We start from the raw sequence: 23,240 nt of genomic DNA, 5'->3' as shown, positions 1-23,240 counted from the left end.
TGTAGTACCCACTTGCATGCGGCGCCAGGTTTTTGACACTATCCACGGCCTAGCACATCCGTCCATACGGGCCACTTCGGCTCTGATTGCGGCTCGATTTGTCTGGCACGGCCTGCGGAAGCAGGTGGCTGCCTGGGCCCGCTCCTGCATTCCGTGCCAAACCTCCAAGGTCCACCGGCACACTCGGCCTCCCGTCCAGCAGTTCACGGTCCCAGTAGCCCGATTCCTCCACATCCATGTGGATCTCGTCGGCCCGTTACCCCACTCCAGGGGCTACACCCACCTCCTCACGGTAGTCGAGCGATTCACCCGGTGGCCAGAGGCGCTCCCGTTGTCCGACATCTCAGCAGCCTCCTGCGCGCGGGCTCTGGCGCTAAATTGGATTGCCCGTTTCGGCGTCCCGGACGTCATCACTACCGACCGGGGCGCCCAATTCACCTCATCCCTGTGGGTGGCTCTGACTCAGCTGTGCGGGTCCCGGTTACAACAAACCACCGCCTATCACCCCCAGGCCAACGGGATGGTGGAACGGTTCCACAGGCAGCTTAAAGCCTCACTCACTGCCCGCCTGTCCGGACCCGACTGGGCCGACCAGCTCCCATGGGTTCTCCTAGGTATCCGCACGGCTCCAAAGCACGATCTCGGAGCTTCCTCGGCAGACTTTGTCTATGACTCGCTCCTACGAGTACCAGGCGATGTTCACCCCCCCTCCCTCCACGCCAGCACTCTTAGCCGCACTCCGAGCGCGGGTCCCTACTTCTTGTCACGGGGATCCCCCTTCACACGTCCCGCCGGCTTTGGGCGACTGCGAGTTCGTTTTCCGGCGCATCGATGCCCACCGCCCCCCTTTTCGGCCAGTTTACCAGGGTTCGTTCAGGGTAGTGAAGAGAGGCACAGTCACCTTCACGTTAGAAGTGGGTACACGACAAGAGGTCGTCTCGGTGTCCCGCCTCAAGCCCACCTATCTGGACCCAAACCAGCCCGTCACAGCGGCTCACCCTCCTCGCCGGGGCCGCCCTCCGGCCGCGGCTCCCGTACAACAGTTTTCCCTCTCGCTGCCCCCGTTCGGGACCCCACTTCCCCCGGTCTCCTTGCCACTGCCGCCTCCGGCTCCGGCAATTTCCCCTCCTCCCGCAGTGCCGGTCTCCCCGCCCCCACCCCCGGCAGGGCCCCCCTCCCCTCTCCGCACCCGCTCCGGTCGGGTGGTCCGGGCACCTGCCCGGTACCACACCGAGGGTTCTGGGGGGGGTCATGTAGGGACACAGGGATTGGTGCAGACCATCAAACCCTCTGATTGGTAGAAGAGGTGAGGTGGTGCGCAGGTAAAGGAAGTAGAGAGTCTCGTTTAGTCCTCCGAAGGAGACAGTAAGATTTATGGTTGTCTATCGTTTGGTGCGTTGATTGTCACGGTTGTTAATGTTATAATAAACGTCTACCTCAACGTACTTCACCTACGACTCGCCATAACCCATCCTTTTTCTCCAGAGATGCTGCCTGACCCGGTGATTACTCCACCACTGTGTCTATTTGAATTGGATTCATGCTTCTGTACCACGTCAGGCAGCATTGGTCATTTTAGTGGCTGTCAAGGGTTTTTAACTAATCAATTCACCAGTTCAAATTTTCTTGGCTCTAAGTATAAAGTTAAATGTCTTTTCAATTTTATTGTGGATACAGTAGAGTTCTATTGTTTGCAAATGCCTAATCTCTGCTTCCATGACTTTTTTAAATAAAACTAAAAAGAGATACAGTTCGTGGAGGTTAAATTAAAATTAACAGAGAAAGCAAAGAAGAACAGTTCATTAAATATGATCAATTGGCCTGATACAGAGAGGATCTCTTGTGCAAATATTCAATCAGTAACATTCCAAGTTTAAAGATCACAAAGCAGCAATTCTTCAAGAAATAGTTATAAATGTCAACTATCAACTTATCCAAGAAGTTGAACAAAAATAATTGTTTGCAAACATTTTATACACGAAGAAATCACAGAGTTGTGAACACTGCCCAGTCTGGCACGTAGAACCTGCCGACTAAAATGGCGCTGAAATTTACCCATGACCTACTACGGTTTTTAGAGTCGAGTGGTCTATCTTGCTCCTCCAGTATCCTTGCACAAAAAGCTGGAGTAACTCAACGACACAGCACAGGCAGCATCTCTGGAGATAGACACAAAAAGCTGGAGTAACTCAGCGACCCAGCACTGGCAGCAACTATGGGGATAGACACAAAAAGCTGGAGTAACTCAGCGACCCAGCACTGGCAGCAACTATGGGGATAGACACAAAAAGCTGGAGTAACTCAGCGGCACAAGCAGCATCTCTTGTGAGATGGGTGATGTTTAGGGTCAAGACCTTTCATCAGACTGGTTAGGGATAAGGGAAATGAGAGATATGGACGGTGATATGGAGAGATAAAGAACAATGAATGAAAGGTATGCAAAAAATGTGGACTTATATTTTCGGCGAGATCAGACGCAGACTGGGCGATCGTTTCACTGAACACCTTCGCTCAGCCCGCATGAACCAACCTGATCTCCCGGTTGCTGGACACTTTAATTCTCTTTCCCATTCTCACACAGATTTTTCTGTCCTCAGTCTCCTCCATTTTCAGAGTGAGGCTAAACGCAAATTGGAGGAACAGCATCTCATCTTTTGCTTGGGCAGCTCGTCTATGGCCACATTTTGACCCAGACTCGTCTACGACCACATTTTGACCCAGACTCGCTCCTGTCTCCACCTATATCCTTCCTTTGTCCCGCTCCCCTGACATCAGTCTGAAGAAGGGTCTCGACCCGAAACGCTGCCCATTCCTTCTCTCCTGAGATGCTGCCTGACCTGCTGAGTTACTCCAGCATTTTGTGAATAAATACCTTCGATTTGTACCAGCATCTGCAGTTATTTTCTTACACTTCTGTTTACCTCAGTCACTTCCTGTGTAGCTAACTTCCACTTCCCCACCAAACCCTTGGTTTAAAAAGTGAAATTCTCAGTTCCCCTTTGGGCAAATCTCTTTCTGGTCCTGGTCTTGGAAACATTTCTTTGCTCACCGATGAACAGATTTTCTTTGATGCTCTTTACTGATCTTCTTATCGAGACCGCAACACAAGATGAGAAATTGTTCAGCCAGAGCTGAACACACTTCTCAACATCCGCTTACAATGGCGCCTTGTGCATCTTGTGCGTAGTGGTGGAAGGATTGCTGGAAACAGGGCCGCGATGTGATCGCTCTTTCCTTGACCCCTCTTTACTGATGTAATAACAACATATTACCAAGAAAAGTGGTGGACACAGCGGAGGGAATGGACTAACAAGATTTTGGGTCAGGACCCTTCTTCAAGATCCACAGATGCTGCCTGACCCACTAAATTCCTCCACAAGAGGACACAAAATGCTGGAGTAACTCAGCGGTTCACAAAGCAACTGTGCAACACTTGGATAGGTGACGTTGAGGATTGGGACCCTTCTTCAGACTGGTTGTAGGAGATGAGGAAGAAAAGCTGGAAGAGTGGAAAGGCAGGACAAAATGCGGCAGGTAACAGGTGGACATAGGCCAGGGTGGGTTTAGATAGGCAGATGGTTGGAACAAAGGCCAGAAGTTAAAGTGCAAGGTGTAAGATAAAAGGATTGATGAGTTACAAATTGTGAAGTCAGAGGAAGGAATATAGGAAGAGGGGGAGGAGGAGGGGAGAAATAGGTGCAACTCCAGGTCTTGGGAAAAAGTTCTATCCTATGGATGGTTTAAAAATTATATAGAAGAATTTGGGTAAGTTGTATTTCCATAAGTCAAATCATTCATAACCAAAGTAGATTGGACATTTGAAACTTAACAATATTATGGGAGGCCGCAAAGTGCTGGAGTAACTCAGCGGGTCAGGCAACATCTTTGGAGAACATGGATAGGTGACGTTTCACAGAGTGCTGGAGTAACTCAGCGGGTCAGGCAGCATCTCTGAAGAACATGGATAGGTGACGTTTCACAGAGTGCTGGAGTAACTCAGTGGGTCAGGCAACATCTCTGGAGAACATGGATTGGTGATGTTTCACAGAGTGCTGGAGTAACTCAGCGGGTCAGGCAGCATCTCTGGAGAACATGGATAGGTGACGTTTCACAGAGTGCTGGAGTAACTCAGCGGGTCAGGCAGCATCTTGTTGTACTTCGTGGTCCGGTATATGTTGTACCTTTGTTGAGACTCTGGACGGACCACAAGTACACGTGTTTAAAAAGGTTATAATGCTGGATCTTAAATCCAGGCTGTTTATTCCACGGCCACCTGGAACCAGAGTGGCCACCTAATCACCTCATTCTCTTATATAGACGTTACTACACAGGCAAACAAAGTAGTCCTTGTGATACAACAAAGTAGTCCCTGCAATAACACAACATCCCCCTTGTCTTATATAAAATCGTTGTTTTGTCTACTTTTTTTTTTCTTTTTTTTTTCTTTACCATTCCTAGGGCTAAAATATATTTAACAAACAAAACCAAAAACACAATTGCTTTTTGCGCCTTCATGGTGGTCACTCATCTCCGGGCGGTCACTCATCTCCGGGTGGTCACTCATCTCCGGGTGGTCACTCATCTCTGGGTGGTCATTCATCTCCGGGTGGTCACTCATCTCCGGGTGGTCACTCATCTCCGGGTGGTCTCTCATCTCCGGGTGGTCACTCATCTCAGGGTGGTCACCTAATCGGGTGGTCACTCATCTCCGGGTTGTCGCGTCGTGCCTTGGTAAGTGCTCAGTCTCTCGTTCGCTCTTACCGGTCGCCGCGCCTCCGTGTGTGGCCGGTCTCTCCGGTCGCCGCGCCTCTGTGTGAAGCCAGTCCATCCAGTTTCCGAACTCGGGCCTGCACAGGGCTGGTACGCGATGTGGGCCTTCACTCACCCCCCTCAGCTGCTTGCAGCGTCCCGTCGGTAGCTCGGCGCTGACTTCTTATCAGGTACATACATGTATAAACTGTATGCAATCCACATATATGTACATCTATATATCAGAGCTTCCAATGCAAAACATTAAGCTTTTAGGAATACACACAGAGTATTACACGGATAATGACACATATTATTCATTTTTAGTCCATATCTTCCCTTCAAGAAGCAGACTTGCTGTGTAGATCAGCGTAGTGTAGGCTCTAGATGAGTGAAGGTTGTTGCTCCACCGCCATGATTTGGCTCGCACCGCTGGGCTCGCGCTGCTGGGCTGGCACTGCTGGGCTCGCAACGCTGGGCTCGCACTGTAGGCTGGCACTGCTGGGCTCGCACTGTAGGCTGGCACTGTTGGGCTGGCACTGCTGGGCTCGCACTGTAGGCTGGCACTGCTGGGCTGGCACTGCTGGGCTGGCACTGTTGGGCTGGATCTGCTGGGCTGGCACTGCTGGGCTGGCAACGCTGGGCTCGCACTGTAGGCTGGCACTGCTGGGCTGGCACTGCTGGGCTCGCACTATGCAGCTCCCAGCTGCTGTAACCGCGGTGCGATCGGGCCTCGGCTGCGGTGCGCGCTGGCCCCACCCACAGGTGCTCCCGGCCGCTGCCGCTCACTGTCGTTACGCGCTGCCGCGGGCCCAGTGCCGTCCTGAGTCTCCGGTCGCCGTGCCTGCGCGAGTACTCATTTTCTCGGCCTTACCGGTCGTCGCGCCGCTGTGGGTGGTCGGTCCCTCCGGTCGCCGCACTACCCCACGGTGTCGGTCCCTCCGGTCGCCGCACTACCCCGCGGTGTCGGTCCCTCCGGTTGCCGCACTACCCCGCACTGTCGGTCCCTCCGGTCGCCGCACTCCGCCGCGGTGTCGGTCCCTCCGGCCGCCGCACTACCCCGCGGTGTCGGTCCCTCCGGCCGCCGCACTACCCCGCGGTGTCGGTCCCTCCGGCCGCCGCACTACCCCGCACCGTCGGTCCCTCCGGTCGCCGCACTACCCCGCGGTGTCGGTCCCTCCGGTCGCCGCACTACCCCGCGGTGTCGGTCTCTCCGGTCGCCGCATTCCCCCGCGGTGTCGGTCTCTCCGGTCGCCGCACTACCCCGCGGTGTCGGTCTCTCCGGTCGCCGCACTACCCCGCGGTGTCGGTCTCTCCGGTCGCCGCACTACCCCGCGGTGTCGGTCTCTCCGGTCGCCGCACTACCCCGCACTGTCGGTCCCTCCGGTCGCCGCACTGTCGGTCTCTCCGGTCGCCGCACTACCACGTGGTGTCGGTCCCTCCGGTCGCCGCACTACCCCGCACTGTCGGTCCCTCCGGTCGCCGCACTACCCCGCGGTGTCGGTCTCTCCGGTCGCCACACTCCCCTGTGGGTGGTTGGACTCTCCATTCACCGCGCCTCCGCGGGTGTTGGGCTCACCGAGAAGCAGTCTCTGGTTACCGAACGCGGGCCTGCACAGGTGCTGGGGCGTGATGTGGGCTTTCACGCACCTCCCTCAGCAGCTTGCAGCGTCCCGTCGGCAGCTCGGCGCTGACTACTGATCAGGTAATTATACATACATATATTGGCCCTGTCGAGTTGCAATCCTAGCATCCCTTACCGAGCTGGAAACCTTTTTTTTTCCTTTAGGGCTCTATTTTCTTTTCTTGTTAACCTTTTTGCTTGGGTTTTTTCTTTACCTTTCTAGGCTAAGCACCAAACCGCTGCCACCATGTTGTACTTCGTGGTCCGGTATCTGTTGTACCTTTGTTGAGACTCTGGACGGACCACAAGTACACGTGTTTAAAAAGGTTATAATGCTGGAGCTTAAATCCAGGCTGTTTATTCCACGGCCACCTGGAACCAGAGTGACCACCTAATCACACCAATCTCTTATATAGACATTACTACACAGGCAAATAAAGTAGTCCTTGTGATTCAACAAAGTAGTCCCTGCAATATCACAGCACATCTCTGGAGAACATGGATAGGTGACGTTTCACAGAGTGCTGGAGTAACTCAGTGGGCCAGGCAGCATCCCTGGAGAACATGGATAGGTAATGTTTTGGGTCGAGATGCTTCATCATGGGGGCTTGTTCATATGTAGGGTTGTGTATTAGTCAGGAGTTCATAACCCGGGTATGCTTGCGAGGAGATGTTCATTTGCACAGACATTGCTCATATGTGAGGACACTATTGAATCTTTGAGTAGAAAACACAAACAGAGCATCATTTAGAAAACATTACACTCCCCACAATATACTCTAGAAGAATCAAGTTTATTATAATCATAATCATAATCATACTTTATCACCCAAGTGTGTTTTGCAACATACGAGGAATTTTATTTGCCACACAGTCATAACAATAAAAAGCAACAGGACACACAAAGTACATTTAAACATGAACATCCCCCACAGTGACTCCTCTACATTCCTCACTGTGATGGAAGGCGAAAAAAAGTTCAAGATCTCCCTTCTTTGTCCTCCAGCGGTTGGGGGCCTCGAACCTTCCGTTGACGGGACGATCTTGACTCCCGTAGCCGGTGGCGAGCCTTCCTCGTCGGGGCGATCAAGCTCCTGCATCGGGAGGTGTCTCAGCTCCCCCGTGCCGGGCGATCTACCCCGGGTCGGGGCTTGTCGAACCTCGTGCGGCTTCTGGAGCTTCCCGACGTTGGTGTCAACCCGAGACGGCGAGCTCCGCGATGTTGAAGTCCGCAGGCCGCGGTTGGAGCGTCGATCCCAGGCAAGGGATCACACGCTCTGATGGCAAGTCCACGGTCCCGCGGTGAGGCTCAAAGTCACTCCCGGGCAAGGCCGCCAGCTCCACGATGTTAGGCCGCAGAGCGACCGGAGATACAATCCACAAAACAATCGCATCTCCGGCAAGGTAAGACATTGAAAAAATGTTTCCCCTGACCCCCTCCCCCCCCTACACTCCCCACATAAAACAAACCAGAGAACATTAACACATACTTTTAAAACTCACTAAAAATACCAACAGAAGATGAAAAGGACAGACAGACTGTAGGCGAGGCTGCCATGGAGGCGCCACCCAATGAAATTATTTACACCACAAATAATATTGGTAAAAATGTGAGTGTTGCCAAGGAATAGCTTGTGTTCCAGTGCACACTGTGTCTTCCATAGTCCAGAACTGCCATGCCCATTAAAACAGCCTAAATTCAGACCCAACAATAAGCAGGGATATTCCTTCAATGTACAAGAAATGGATTTCCAAAAGCACGATCAGATGCAAGCTCCCTGGATCCTCAGACACACAGTGAATGGGGCTTTGTGGCAATGGATGAATCTTTCAGTTGTCTGGCAAGAAAACAAGGAAGAGCAAGGGTTAATCAGTGAAATAAGCACCAGTGAATCAATCACTCAAAACGAGATGTGATTGTGATTTTCAACATTCATGTAAAACCAGTGGGAAGAACTTATCCAGATCTCCATCATGCTTTGAAATTTCATTTTAGAGTTTAGAGAGGTAAACTCTTAGGGAGGCAGCAGGGAAACAGGCCCTTTGGCCCACCGAGTCCATGCCGACTATCAATCATCCTTCAATCAAAAAGGAATTAATTAATCAGTCTGAAGAAGGGTCTCGACCCGAAACGTCACCCATTCCTTCTCTCCTGAGACTATCTTACACTAGTTCAATGCTACTGTATCTCACTGTCGCATCCACTCCTTACACATTCAGGGCAATTTGCAGAAGGCCGACTAACGCATGTCTTTGGGATGTGGGAGGAAACCGGAGCACCCGGAGGAACTACGCGTGATCGCAGGGAGAAAGTGCAACCTCCACACAGACAGCGCCTCAGGGCAAGATCGAACCTGGGTATCTGGCGACGTAAGGCAGCACCTCCACCAGCTGCGCCACAGAGACAAAGTTTGACGTACCTTTTATCTTTATGAAGAGAATGATCCCTGTTATCAGGAGGAGGAGGAACTTAATCAGAGGAAGCAGGCACAGCATTCCAATGATGAAATTTGCCCGACCGTTGTCCTTGGCGGATACGTTGACCTCACTGGTGTCTCTCCCGTGTTCATTCACAGCCACGCACATGTAGCACTTTCTCAGCCCGGGGTGAAGCAGCTCGCCCACGGTCTGGAGCTTCTCTGGGTCGTGCGTGACCCGCATCTCACTGCTGTTCACGGCCAGTGCTTCGCCCCCAGGGCCGATCCATGTGATGTTTGCAGGGGGCGTCCCTTCAGCCCTGCACACCAGGGTGTCTTCTCCAGTTACATTGTCGCTCACTACAGACAGCTCCAGGATGGTGGCAGGGACTTGGGGAGAAAAGGGAATCAATTAATCAGTCTGAAGAAGGGTCTCGGCCCGAAATGTCACCCATTCCTTCTCTCCTGAGATGCTCATGCTCTGTCGTTGCTCCCCCTCTGTGATTTCTCCTGCCCTCCTACTCTACGACCACATCTGGACCCAGACTCGCTACCACAGCCACATCTGCTCGATTTCTCCTGAGATGCTGCCTGACAGGTTGAGTTACTCCAGCTTTTTGTGATACCTTCGATTTGTACCAGCATCTGCAGTTATTTTCGTACACAATTAAATTGTGCCATAAAACTGTCGACTCTGTACAGTATCACTGTGCACTACTGCTATTCACGTACTGTACAGGTATCTGTAAGAGCTATCTCAGTGCTTACGTATGGTGATATTTGTACTGAATATATATATAACATATGACATTTGTACACAAAAAATGAACCTCACTGTACCTCAGTACATGTGAAAGGCCTGGATAGAGTGGATGTTTCCACTAGTGGGAGAGTCAAGGACCAGAGGCCACAGCCTCAGAATAAAAGAACATGCCTTTGGAAAGGAGATGAGGAGGAATTTATTTGGCCAGAGGGTGGCGAATCTGTGTGGAAATCATTGTCACAGAAGGCTGTGGAGGCCACTCAATGGATATTTTTAAGGCGGAGATAGATAGATTCGTGATTAGTCACCATCGGGGGCAGTGGGGAGAAGGAAGGAGAATGGGGTTGAGAGGGAAAGATAGATGAGCCACGATGGAATGGCGGCATAGACTTGATGGGCCAAATGGCCTAATTCTGCCCCTGGAACGTAAGAACTTATGTGACCATAAGTACCACTGGACCATTGAAATTGGTTGCATCAACCTTCATTCAATGGGTTAATTTTTAGATTTAGATTTAGATTTAGGGATTCAGCACAGAAACAGGCCCTTCGGCCCACCGGGTCCGCGCCGCCCAGCGATCCCCGCACACTAACACTATCCTACACCCACTAGGGACAATTGTTTTTACATTTGCCCAGCCAATTAACCTACATACCTGTACTTCTTTGGAGTGTGGGAGGAAACTGAAGATCTCGGAGAAAACCCACGCAGGTCACGGGGAGAACGTACAAACTCCGTACAGACGGCGCCTGTAGTCAGTATCGAACCCGAGTCTCCGGCGCTGCATTCGCTGTAAGGCAGCAACTCTACCGCTGCGCCACCGTGCCGCACGGTCGTGTGGTATTGGGGAGGGATGTGTGTGGAGGTTCAGATTATATGAAACTTGCTCTCTTTCCCCAGCGGGTAACTGGAACTGGCAGGTAAATGGTCCCCTCTCACCTGGATAAGTCTCCGGGCCCTGACGAGATGTATCCCAGGATGCTGAGAGAGGCAAGGGGGGAGATTGCGGGGGCTCTGGCACAAATGTTCAGAGCCTCTCTTGCAACAGGGGATGTACCGGAGGACTGGAGGATAGCTAATGTGGTGCCATTATTTAAAAAGGGCAGTAGAGATAAACCTGGGAACTACAGGCCGGTGAGTCTGACATCGGTGGTGGGGAAGCTGCTAGAAAAGATTCTGAGGGACAGAAGGTTCAACAACGAGGGGACATAGATACAGGGTAAGGGGAGGGAGGTTTCGGGGAGGTTTCGGGGGGATGTGAGAAAGAACTTTTTCACCCAGAGGGTGGTTGGAGTCTGGAACTCGCTGCCTGGGGTGGTGGTGGAGGCGGGAACACTCACAACGTTTAAGAGGCATTTGGATGGGCACTTGAAATGCTACAACATTCAGGGCTACGGTCCAAATGTGGGAAAATGGGATTAAAATTAGACTGTGTTTGGTAACGGGCGGCACGGACACGATGGGCCGAAGGGCCTCTTTCTGTGCTGTAGGACTCTATGACTCTATGACCTTATAGCTAGACACAACGATTACCCCCTCCCCAGGTACTTTCCCCTACAACCGCTGGAGATGCAACACCTGTCCCTTTACCTCCTCCCTCGACTCCATCCAAGGACCCAAACAGTCTTTCCAGGTGAGGCAGAGATTCACCTGCACCTCCTCCAACCTCATCTGCTGTATCTGCTGTTCCAGGCGTAAACTTCTCTGCATCGGCGAGACCAAGCGCAGGCTCGGCGATCTTTTCGCTCAACACCTCCGCTCAGTCCGTCTTAACCAACCTGATCTCCCGGTGGCTCAGCATTTCAACTCCCCCTCCCATTCCTAATCTGACCTTTCTGTCCTGGGCCTCCTCCATTGTCAGAGTGAGGTCCAGCGCAAATTGGAGGAACAGCACCTCATATTTCGCTTGGGTAGTTTACACCCCAGCGGTATGAACATTGACGTCTCTAACTTCAGGTAGTCCCTGCTTTCCCTCTCAATCCCCTCCCCCTTCCTAGTTCTCCCACTAGTCTTCCAGTCTCCGACTACATCCTATCTTTGTCCCGCCCCCTCCCCTGACATCAGTCTGAAGAAGGGTCTCGACCCAAAACGTCACCCATTCCTTCTCTCCAGAGATGCTGCCTGACCCGCTGAATTACTCCAGCATTTTGTGTCTACCTTACTGAAAATGAGACAGGTTGAGAAAATGATTAAAAAAACGTTAAATTGTAGGCTTATGTGGAGGCACAGAGTAAAAGAATCTTCATTAAACACTGGTATTTATTTCACGAAATGCTAGAGTAACTCAGCAGGTCAGGCAGCATCTCAGGAGAGAAGGAATGGGTGATGTTTCGGGTCGAGATCCTTCTTCAGACTGAAATAAATACATTCGATTTGTACCAGCATCTGCAGTTATTTTCTTTCATTAAATGCTGGTTCAGCCGATGTCCACTTCTAGGCAATTACAGTGCATATATGATGCGGTGGCTTTAGACAATAGAATAGACAATAGACAATAGGTGCAGGAGGAGGCCATTCGGCCCTTTGAGCCACCACCAGCATTCAATGTGATCATGGCTGATCATTTTAGAAACATAGAAACATAGAAAATAGGTGCAGGGGTAGGCCATTCGGCCCTTCGAGCCTGCACCGCCATTCAATATGATCATGGCTGATCATTCAGCTCAGTAGCCTGTACCTGCCTTCTCTCCAATACCCCCTGATCCCTTTAGCAAAAAGGGCCACATCTAACTCCCTCTTAAATATAGCCAATGAACTGGCCTCAACTACCTTCTGTGGCAGAGAATTCCACAGACTCACCACTCTCTGTGTGAAGAAATGTTTTCTCATCTCGGTCCTAAAAGACTTCCCCCTTATCCTTAAGCTGTGACCCCTGGTTCTGGACTCCCCCAACATCGGGAACAATCTTCCCGCATCTAGCCTCTCCAACCCCTTAAGAATTTTATATGTTTCTATAAGATCCCCCCTCAGTCTTCTAAATTCCAGCGAGTACAAGCCCAGTCTATCTAGTCTTTCCTCATATGTAAGTCCCGCCATCCCAGGGATCAATCTGGTGAACCTTCTCTGTACTCCCTCTAAGGCAAGAACGTCTTTCCTCAGGTTAGGAGCCAAAACTGCACACAATACTCCAGGTGCGGTCTCACCAAGGCCCTGTAAAACTGCAGCAGAACCTCCCTACTCCTAAACTCAAATCCTCTTGCTATGAATGCCAACATACCATTCGCTTTCTTCACTGCCTGCTGCACCTGCATGCTTGCTTTCAATGACTGGTGCACCATGACACCCAGGTCACGTTGCATCTCCCCTTCTCCCAATCGGTCACCATTCAGGTAATACTCTGCTTTCCTGTTCTTGCCGCCAAAGTGGATAACCTCACATTTATCCACATTATATTGCATCTGCCATGCATTTGCCCACTCGCCTAATCTATCCAAGTCACTCTGCAGCCTCCTAGCATCCTCCTCGCAGCTAACACTGCCACCCAGCTTCGTGTCATCCGCAAACTTAGAGATGTTGCATTCAATCAGTATCCCGTTCCTGCCTTCTCCCCATACCTCGACTCCGCTATCCTTAAGAGCTCTATCTAGCTCTCTCTTGAATGCATTCAGAGAATTGGCCTCTACTGCCTTCTGAGGCAGAGAATTCCACAGATTCACAACTCTGACTGAAAAAGTTTTTCCTCATCTCCGTTCTAAATGGCCTACCCCTTATTCTTAAACTGTGGCCCCTTGTTCTGGACTCCCCCAACATTGGGAACATGTTTCCTGCCTCTAACGTGTCCAACCCCTTAATAATTTTATATGTTTCGACAAGATCCCCTTTACTGAGGTTGAAGAGATTCTCTGAAGTGATTCCAGGATTAAAGGGACTTTAGTTATTTGGACAGGCGAGAGAAGCTGGAGATATTGTCCTTGCAACCGAGGAGGTTGTGAGCAGTTTTTAAAGTTATGACTGGCGTAGGCGGGGAGAAACTGTTCCCAGTGGCAAATGTGGACAAGAACTGAGGGACATGGAGTGAAGGTGATTGGTAAAGGAATCAGGACTAGCAAGAGAACTTTTTACTTGCAGCAAGTGGTCAGAGTTTGGAATGGATGGAATGATTGGGTGCCGGAGGTCGGAGAGATCCGTGTGGGGGCCGAACACACTGCCGAGAACAGAGAGGGACCCGGCCTCGTTGGGGAGGACACCGAGAACAAAGGGGGACCCAGCGTGGGGGGGGGGAGAACAGAAGAGGGACCATCAGGGACTAAATGGAATACGTTGTAACTTTGTCAGCGCCCTATAGGTGGCGACTCTTTGCATATTTGTATACACCAAACACAGAATCTCACTGTGACGCCACATGTCAAAATAAAGTATCAATCACTCATTCCTTCAGAGGGAGTCGGAGAACTTTCCGACCGGCTCATGGATATGCAGTACCAGGAATGGAAGGATATGGATCATGTGCAGGCAACGGAGAATAGTTCATTTTGGTTTCATATTCGGCACGGACACGGTGGGCCGAAGGGCCTGTTTCTGTGCTCTACTGTCTGATGTTGTAAAGCATTGTGGCTGTAGGAGCCATTTATGTTGAGGCTAGCTACTGTTGGCATATTATATTATTTTGTCTAGATATAGCTTGCCGTGTTACTTTGGACATTTGGGGACGGTCGTTAGATGTACAGGGTGGTGTATAAATATATGGGCATAAGGGACTGGGAGTGGTCAGATACAGGGAGGGAGAGCATACAGTTCTTACCAGACCTGCGACTAGGCCTCGCACCAGACCTGGACAGACCATCGACTGGAAAGACCTGAGACCTGGGACCAGACTAGGGGCAGAACAGCCAGCTACGACTTGTATGCGAAATAAGTAAAGCCTGGTATGTTCACCTCCTTGTTTGTACAACTACTTCAATAAACAACTAATTAAACTGGAAAAACGACCGGAAGATCTGTTCTGCTGGGTTTGTGGAAGATCACTCCGACTCCCTGTGTAGTAATGGCAATTGGAAAAGAATTCATCGGAAAAGTCTGGAAGTTGCCATTACAGTGGCTGCAGTCCACTTCACCCACAATTTCCTCTGCAATAGGTGTTTAAGAAACACCTGGACAGGTACATGGATAGGATAGTTTGGGAGGGATATAGGGAAAGGCAGGCAGGTGGGACTAGATAAGATGGAGCATGTTGGTTGGTGTGGGCATGTTGGGCCGAAGGGCCTGTTTCCAAGCTGTATGACTCTGTGACCTGCATGGCATTCAATGAAGGGGGTGGCAGGCACAGAGAAACACCAGCACCTCCAAGTTCCCAACCAGCCTGACTTGGAAACACAATGCTGAACCTTCATCATTACCGGGTCTAAACACAGGTGAAACTTCAGCTCACAAGTACAAGAGGTGTACCATTACTGCCCTACCATACCAGCCCTAAATGGACATCCCCCCCCCTACATCAAAAATCTTCTAACCCACCTCTCTAACTCCAGGTCCCTCAGGTCGGCCGACTTGGGGCTACTCACTATCCCGCGGTCTAGGCTTAAGCTCAGGGGTGACCGCGCTTTTGCGGTTGCAGCTCCTAGACTGTGGAACAGCATCCCTCTCCCCATCAGAACTGCCCCCTCCATCGACTCCTTTAAGTCCAGGCTCAAAACCTATTTCTACTCCCTAGCGTTTGAGGCTCATTGAGGAGGCGCTGTGAACTGTTTTGTATGTGCTGTTATGTTTGCGTGCTACTGTAGGTTTCATTTTTTTCCTTAGTACCTAATCAGATGTACAGCACTTTGGTCAACGTGGGTTGTTTTTAAATGTGCTATAGAAATAAAATTGACTTGACTTGACTTGATTACGACACCAACATGCAGAGATATTATCACCACCACCTTCCCGAACGGATCGAACAAAGGGTGGGCGATGAACGTTGAGACTGGTTGCAGTAAGCGAAGGAATGGATGGGCGCTGTTATCAGGCTACTGAACCGTCCTCTCACCAGCTAGAACGCAGTCTCAACCTCCCATCTACCTCAGTGGGGGCCTTCAAACTCTCTTGAATCGTATTTTATCTTACCCTAAATAACATAACTTTTATCCTGTATCTATACACTCTGGACGGCTTGATTGTAATCGTGTACAGTCTTTTCATTGACTGGATAACACGCAACAAAAATGGTTTTCATTGCATTCGATCAACATAAGGTCATAAATGATCGGAGTAGAATTAGGCCATTCGGCCCATCAAGTCTACTCTGCCATTCAATCATGGCTGATCCATCTCTCCCTCCTAACCCCATTCTCCTGCCTTCTCCCCATAACCTCTGACACCCGTATTAATCTAAAATCTATCTATCTCTGCTGTAAATGTCAATAATGGTTAACTAAACGAAAGGACAATTTCATCCATTCCAGGCCAAAGTATATCTGCATGTAGATATACAGGAAATGGAGGGATATGGGTTATGTGCAGGTTGATGAGAGTTGGTGTTGGCATCTTGTTTGGCACAGACATTGTGGGTAGATGGGCCTGGTCCTGTGCTGTACTGTTCTATGTTCTATGTCAAAGCTCAAGAGTTGCGTTTCCTGTTTCGTGTTACCAGAGAGGTTTTCCTTACCCACGACCTCCAGTTTCGTCCCATCCTGAGTCACTGTCTGCTGTGTGGAATTCTTGACCCAAACGTGACAGAAATAGTCGCTGCCGTCGTCCATTCCGAGTCCCTTCACTCTGATTGAGGCGTCTCCCTGGTCTAGTTTTCCCACCAGCTCATATCGACCTCCTCCATTCACAGTGGCAGAGTCAGGAGGGCCCTCAGTGTGGGGACGAGTGTGAATGAAGACAGTGGACTCTTCCCGTGGATTCCCCTTCATCCAGCGGATGGTGATGGAGCTGGGGTTCCTGTTCAAGGGGCTGAAGGAGCAGGGCAGTGTGGCTGAACCACCCTTCTTCCCAATCACCATGGATGCAGAGACGTCATCACCTCGGTTAAAAAAAGGTTTAAAGAATGAATATTAGTCGGTCACTCTCTGTGTTGCCTTTGTTGTAAAAAGGACGGTAAAATGATTGCACAGAACATTACATTAAATAATACACAAAAAGACACAAAAAGCTCAGCGGGTCAGACAGCATCTCTGGAGAAAAGGAATAGGTAAACAGTCCATTCTCCTACAAATACTGCAACCTCCAAATAAACTCTGAACTACATAATCATGGGGGCATTGGTTTTGGCTTTTTGCACTATTCTCGATTGTTTTCATATAAACATAGCACAAAAAGTAAGGAAATTTGTGTTTGGTAGATTATTTCTTTGTTGTAACAATGCTTCTTGGCAATAAATCTTTTACCGTTGGAAAGCCTGTTTATTTCCCTTTTAAATGGTGCCACATTTGTAAGGAACATGCATTTGTGGGATGAGCAGCAGAGCTGAGTATATGGGTTGCGCCCATGAAAGATTTGCCAAATCTCTGCCAATGCCAAACAGCTTATTCTGCCATTGACTCTTGTTCGGTGTTGTTTGGTGGATTGGATGATTGAAATCTGAAGAAACAAGACATATTGGCAATTTAACAATTTATTCATTTAATAAACAGGAGCCACAGTAGCGTGTGGAAGAACCATACACAGCCATAACAGCCTGGCACCTCCTCCTCATGCTGGTCACCAGCCTGGTCACACACTGTTGTGGGATGGCATCCCATTCTTGTCAGCACCTGGGGGTACCAGAAGCTCAAAACAAGAGTCAATAGCAACAGCAGAATAAGCTGTTTGGCATTGGCATAGAAGATTTGGCAAATTTTTCATGGGCGCAACCCATATACTCAGCTCTGCTGCTCATCCCACAAATGCATGTTCCTTACAAATGAGGCACCATTTAAAAGGGAAATAAACAGGCTTTCCAACGGTATAAGATTTATTGCCAAGAAGCATTGTTACAACAAAGAAATAATCTACCAAACACAAATGTCCTTACTTTTTGTGCTATGTTTATATATATATATTTATTATTTTTTAATTATCATATTGTTTTCATAGTACTATGTTTACATGTCTGTTTTGCTGCTGCAAGTAAGTAAGAATTTCATTGTACTGTTTCAGGATATGTAACAATAAATCACTTTTGACTCTTCAAAGGTAGACACAAAATGCTGGAGTAACTCAGCGGGTCAAGCAGCATGTCAGGAGAGAAGGAATGGGTGACGTTTCCGGGTCGAGACCCTTCTTTTGACTCTTCAAAGTCTGCTTCCACCATCTCCCCAGGAGGTTTATTCCAGATTGCAACAATCTTCTGCATGAAAAAGATATCTAATTGGTATCCCTGCTAAACCACTAACTCTTTACCTTAAACCTATGCCTTCAGGTCTGAGACATCTCTACCATGAGGAAATGATTCTTACTTTCTGCACTCTCAACGCCTCTCATAATTTTGAAAACTTCTATCTGGTCAACCCTCAGCCCTGTCTGTTCCAAAGAAAACAGTCTAAAACAGTATCAGTCCTAAATGTCTTGCCCTGCAACACAAGACTGTGACCCTTCATTCGAGATACCCACCCACGAGAAACATCCTCCGCTCATGTAGTGTGTCAAGCCATAGAGTCATACAGCATGGAAACAGGCCCTGAGGCCAAACTTGCCCATGCTGACCAACATGCTCCATCTACACCTGGCCATGCTTGGCCCATAACCGTCTTAAACCCATCCTATCCATGTACCTGTCCAAATGTCTCTTAAATGTTATGATGCTGGAGAAACTCAGCAAGTCAGGCAGCATCTCAGGAGAGAAGGAATGGGCGACGTTTCTTCTCTCCTGAGACGAAACGTCGCCCATTCCTTCCCACCTGAGACAAAACGTTGCCCATTCCTTCTCTCCTGAGACGAAACTTCGCCCATTCCTTCTTTCCTGAGCAAAACATCGCCCATTCCTTCTCTCCTGAGATGCTGCCTGACCTGCTGAGTTACTCCAGCATTTTGTGAATAAATATCTTCAATTTGTACCAGTATCTGCAGTTATTTTCTTATACTTAAATGTTACGATAGTACCTGTCTTAACTATCTCCTCCGGCAACTCGTTCCATATACCCACCTTTTTGTTAAAAGCCCTGAATTCTGCAGAACCCTTCTCATTTTACTTAATTAACTAGCTATCAAATTGACCTCAATCTCACTTCCCATGGCAGTCCTGCCATCTAGGAATCAGTCTGATGAAGGAATAGGAGAACTGGGGAAGTTGTCTCCATAAATATCACTACATCTTTGAGGGTAGCTCTGGTTGAGGCCACTAATCTTCACCACAGACCAAAAGATCTGAATCAATGTTTTTTCTTGTGTGATGGAACAAGTGAGGCAACATCGCACTGAGCAGAAAGGGCTGCAGTCACTCGGAAGGTCTTTCATTTAGCTTAGAAATACAGTGTGGAAACAAGCCATTTGGTCCAGTGTATTTAAGCCAACCATTGATCACCTGCACCCACTTTCACATCCGACATACTGGTGGCATTTACAGAGGCCGATTAACCTACAAACTTGCACGTCTTTGGGATGTGGGTGGAAACCGGAGCACCCGGAGAAAACCCACGTGGTCACAGGGAGATCGTGCAAACTCCACACAGACAGCGCCCGAGGTGAGGATCGAACCCGGGTCTATGGCGCTATGAGGCGGCAGCTCTACCGAAAGATCCCACATCTGTAAACAGCACCAAGACATCTTTGGAAGTACAGCTGCTGTTGTAACTGTCCCGAATGGAACGTAACGGGTTAAAACCTTTCGGCTTTGTAACATCAGTGGGAGCTATCTCATTGAAAACTTTCACCTCTGCAGAAGCATATTTAATGTAATTGAACATCACGTGGTTTTACATGGGTTGGCACGGCGGTAGAGTTGCTGCCTCACAGTGCCAGAGGCCCGGGTTTGATCCTGACCACAGGCACTGTTTGCATGGAGTTTGTACGTTCTCCCTGTGACTGCGTGGGTTTTCCCCGGCAGCTCCAGTTTCCTCCTACACTCCAAAGACGTACAAGTTTGTAGGATTATTGGCTTCTGTCCCTTATATCTGCCCCTTCTGGCCCTGCGGCACAGTGGTGCAGCGGTAGAGTCGCTGCCTTACAGCGAATGCAGCGCCGGAGACTCAGGTTCGATCCTGACTATGGGCGCCGTCTGTACGGAGTTTGTACGTTCTCCCCGTGACATGCGTGGGTTTTTTCCGAGATCTTCGGTTTTCTCCCACACTCCAAAGAAGTACAGGTATGTAAGTTTATTGGCTGGGTAAATGTAAAAATTATCCCTCGTGGGTGTAGGATAGTGTCAGTGTGTGGGGATCGCTGGGCGGTGCGGACCCGGTGGGCCGAAGGGCCTGTTTCTGCGCTGTATCTCTAAATCTAAATCTAAAATCTTATATGTAGGATAGATTTTAGATTTTTAGATTTAGAGATACAGCGCAGAAACAGACCCTTCGGCCCACCGGGTCCGCGCCGCCCAGCGATCCCCGCACACTGGCACTATCCTACACACACTAGGGACAATTTTTACATTTGCCCAGCCAATTAACCTACAAACCTGTACGTCTTTGGAGTGTGGGAGGAAACCGAAGATCTCTGAGAAAACCCACGCAGGTCACGGGGAGAACGTACAAACTCCGTACAGTACAGCACCCGTAGTCAGGATCGAACCTGAGTCTTCAGCGCTGCATTCGCTGTAAGGCAGCAACTCTACCGCTGCGCCACCGTGCCGCACATATCTGTATGGACAGTACTAGTGTATGGGGTGATCGCTGGTCAGCGTGGACTTGGTGGGCCAAAGGCCCTGCTTCCACATTGTATCTCTGAAGTCTAAAGTCCAGAGTCTATGGTTTAAAGTCTAAAATTACCAATGAAATATCACACTGAGCTGGACAAGGAGATAGCTATAAGACAGGAGGCCAATATCTTGTTAAAGTATTTCCTGAGGTGGATCTCGGATTTGGATATGGTTCAAATCCAGGGACGGACGATAGGAGTTGGCAACTCATTGTAGTTCCAACAATTCCATAGCTGGTCGAGCTGCTGCCTCACGGCGCTAGGACCCGGGTCCGATCCCAACCTCGGGTGCTGTCTGTATGGAGTTTGCATGTTCTCTTTGTGGCAGTGTGGATTTCTTCCGTGTGCTCCAGTTTCCTCCCACAGCCCGAAGACGTACGGATTTGTAGGTTAATTGGCCTCTTTAAGTTCCCTCTAATGTGCAGGGAGTGGATGCAAAAGTTGCATCATATAGAACTAGTGTAAAGGTGTGGTCGATGGTTGGCGTAGTCACGATGGACCGAAGTGCCCGTTCCCATGCTGCATCTCTAAACTAAAACTCAGCACAGGTGAAATGTCTATGTAGAGTGATATTGTTTGTATCTCATTTATTTCACAAAATGCTGGAGTAACTCAGCAGGTCAGGCAGCATCTCAGGAGAGAAGGAATGGGTGACGTTTCGGGTCGAGAACCTTCTTCAGACTGATGTCAGGGGGGGCGGGACAAAGGAAGGATATTGGTGGAGACAGCAAGATAGAGGGAGATCTGGGAAGGGGGGAGGGGAAGAGAGGGACAGAGGAACTATCTAAAGTTGGAGAGGTCAATGTTCATACCACTGGGCTGCAAGCTGCCCAGGCGAAATATGAGGTGCTGCTCCTCCAATTTCCGGTGGGCCTCACTATGGCACTGGTGGAGGCCCATGACAGAAAGGCCAGACTGGGAGTGGGAGGGGGAGTTGAATCTCTGTTTGGTCTACAAGGCAATTTTTCCACCTTTAACCAAGTTCTCACCTGACACCACAAGGAGGGTTTGAGAGACGCTTTGAGTGGTTTGATTCCCATCTTCCTGCAGATGCACAAGACAAACATACCGCCTGTGGTGATCGCGTGGTCTCAGCCTTTTGATGATAATGGAAGCATCGTTCTGCCGGGGGTTCCCCATCGGCTGGTAACGCTCCCCTGCGTTCTCACGTATCTCGTTCGCAAACCCGCTGTTCGATGGAAAATTGGTGTAATTGAGGATCCACTTGCCCGTCTGATCTTCCCTCCAGCTGACAGTGATGTTCCCTCCGTATCCACCGTGACGGTGAGTGAACTTGCAGAAGAGAACCACAGGCTTCCCTTCCCTCCCCACCACAATGTCCGGCGCCTCCATAGCCCAGCCATTCTGATGGAGGCCTTCGGTAAGACAGAAACAGAGAATTAGTAACAACTCAACCAAGTGGACCCGTTGGGCCCAAACCTCTCCTGCATTAGTGCAGCACCCTCCCCCCTCCCCTCCCTCTCCCCTCCCCTCCCCTCCCTCTCCCCTCCCCTCCCTCCTTCCTTCCCTCCCCCCTTCCCTCCCGCCTTCACTCCCTCCCCATCCCCATCCCCCTCCCCCTTCCCTACCCCCCTTATCCTCCCCCCTCCCCCTCCCCCCTCCTCCTCTCCCCCTCCCCCTCCCCCCTCCCCTCCTATCCTCCCTCCCTCCCACCCCCTTCCCCTCCCCTCCTATCCTCCCTCCCTCTCCCCCCTCCCTGCCTCCCCCCTAGGAGGCAGATTTAAACTTTAAAATGTGAATAACTTTAAAAATATAACACCGATTTCATTGAAACCTCTTCCATTAGCACCAAAGGGACGACGGTGAGTAAGGTGGGCCTAAACTTGTCGCGCTATCATGTACCGTTTTGGCTGTAGTTCAGGAACAAACAAACAAACAAACGAGAGTTTTAGTATATAGATATTCAGACTCTCGAGTCAAATCTCAAGTGGTTTCTGTACCACTTATAGATCATGGAACAGTGCAGCACAGGAAAGTGTCCTCCGGTCCTCAATGTTTGCCAAGTTAAACTGATCTCATCTGCCTGTTACTGATCCAAATCCCTCTATTTCCTGCACTTCTACGTGCCTATCCAAAAGCCTCTAAAACGCAACTATTGTATCTGCCTCCACCACCACCCCTGGCAATGCGATCCAGGCCCCCCACTATTCTCTGTGTAAAAACACTTGCCCCACACATCCCCATTACACGTTCCCCCTCTCACCTTACAACTACGTCCTCTACAGTTGGACATTTCCACCCTGGGAAAAAGGTTATGACTGTCTACCCTTTCTAAGCCTTTCAGATACACCTGTTGAGGAAGATATACCAGAAACATAGATAATAGGTGCAGGATGAGGCCATTCGGCCCTTCGAGCCAGCACCGCCATTCATTGTGATCATGGCTGATCATCCACAATCAGTAACCCATGCCTGCCTTCTCCCCATATCCCTTGATTCCACTAGCCCCTGGAGCTCCATCGAGCTCTCTTTTAAATCCATCCAGTGAATTGGCAGAGAGTTCCACAAATTCTGTGGCAGAGTTCCACAAATTTACAATACTCTGGGTGAAAAGGTTTTCTCCCATCTCAGTTTTAAATGGCCTCCCTTTATTCTTAGACTGTGAACCCTGGTTCTGGACTCCCCCAACATTGGGAACATTTTTCCTGACAATGACAAGCATTTAAAAGACATTTCGACAGGTACATTGATAGGAAAGATTTAGAGGGATACTAGACCCAATCCTCTCCTGCATTGTTGCAGCACCCTCTCCCCCCCTCCCCGCTCCCCCCCCCCTCGCCCCCTCCCCTACCCCCTCCCCCTTCCTCCACCTCCACCTCCCCCCTTCCCCATCCCCCCCACTCCATCCCCCTCAACCCCCCTTATCCTCCCTCCTCCCCTCCATTCCCCCTCCCTCCCCTCCCTCCA

General features: G+C 49.9%; 1 protein-coding gene across 1 annotated transcript; it reads right to left on the bottom strand.

Annotated features, from left to right (window-relative positions):
• Positions 1-7,849: 7,849 nt before the first annotated feature.
• Positions 7,850-21,665, bottom strand: LOC144611526 (sialic acid-binding Ig-like lectin 15). Its single transcript, XM_078430667.1, has 4 exons — positions 21,302-21,665; positions 16,141-16,503; positions 8,794-9,180; positions 7,850-8,211 (listed from the first exon to the last, which is right to left on the bottom strand). The coding sequence occupies exons 1-4, from the start codon at positions 21,663-21,665 to the stop codon at positions 8,204-8,206; spliced, it is 1,122 nt and encodes a 373-aa protein (XP_078286793.1). The 3' UTR covers positions 7,850-8,203.
• Positions 21,666-23,240: the final 1,575 nt, after the last annotated feature.

This window comes from Rhinoraja longicauda, chromosome 3, assembly GCF_053455715.1.
Source record: "Rhinoraja longicauda isolate Sanriku21f chromosome 3, sRhiLon1.1, whole genome shotgun sequence".
Classification (NCBI taxonomy): domain Eukaryota; kingdom Metazoa; phylum Chordata; class Chondrichthyes; order Rajiformes; family Arhynchobatidae; genus Rhinoraja; species Rhinoraja longicauda.
The sequence above is the reverse complement of the archived record's forward strand: the minus strand, read 5'-3'. Positions and strand labels throughout refer to the sequence as shown.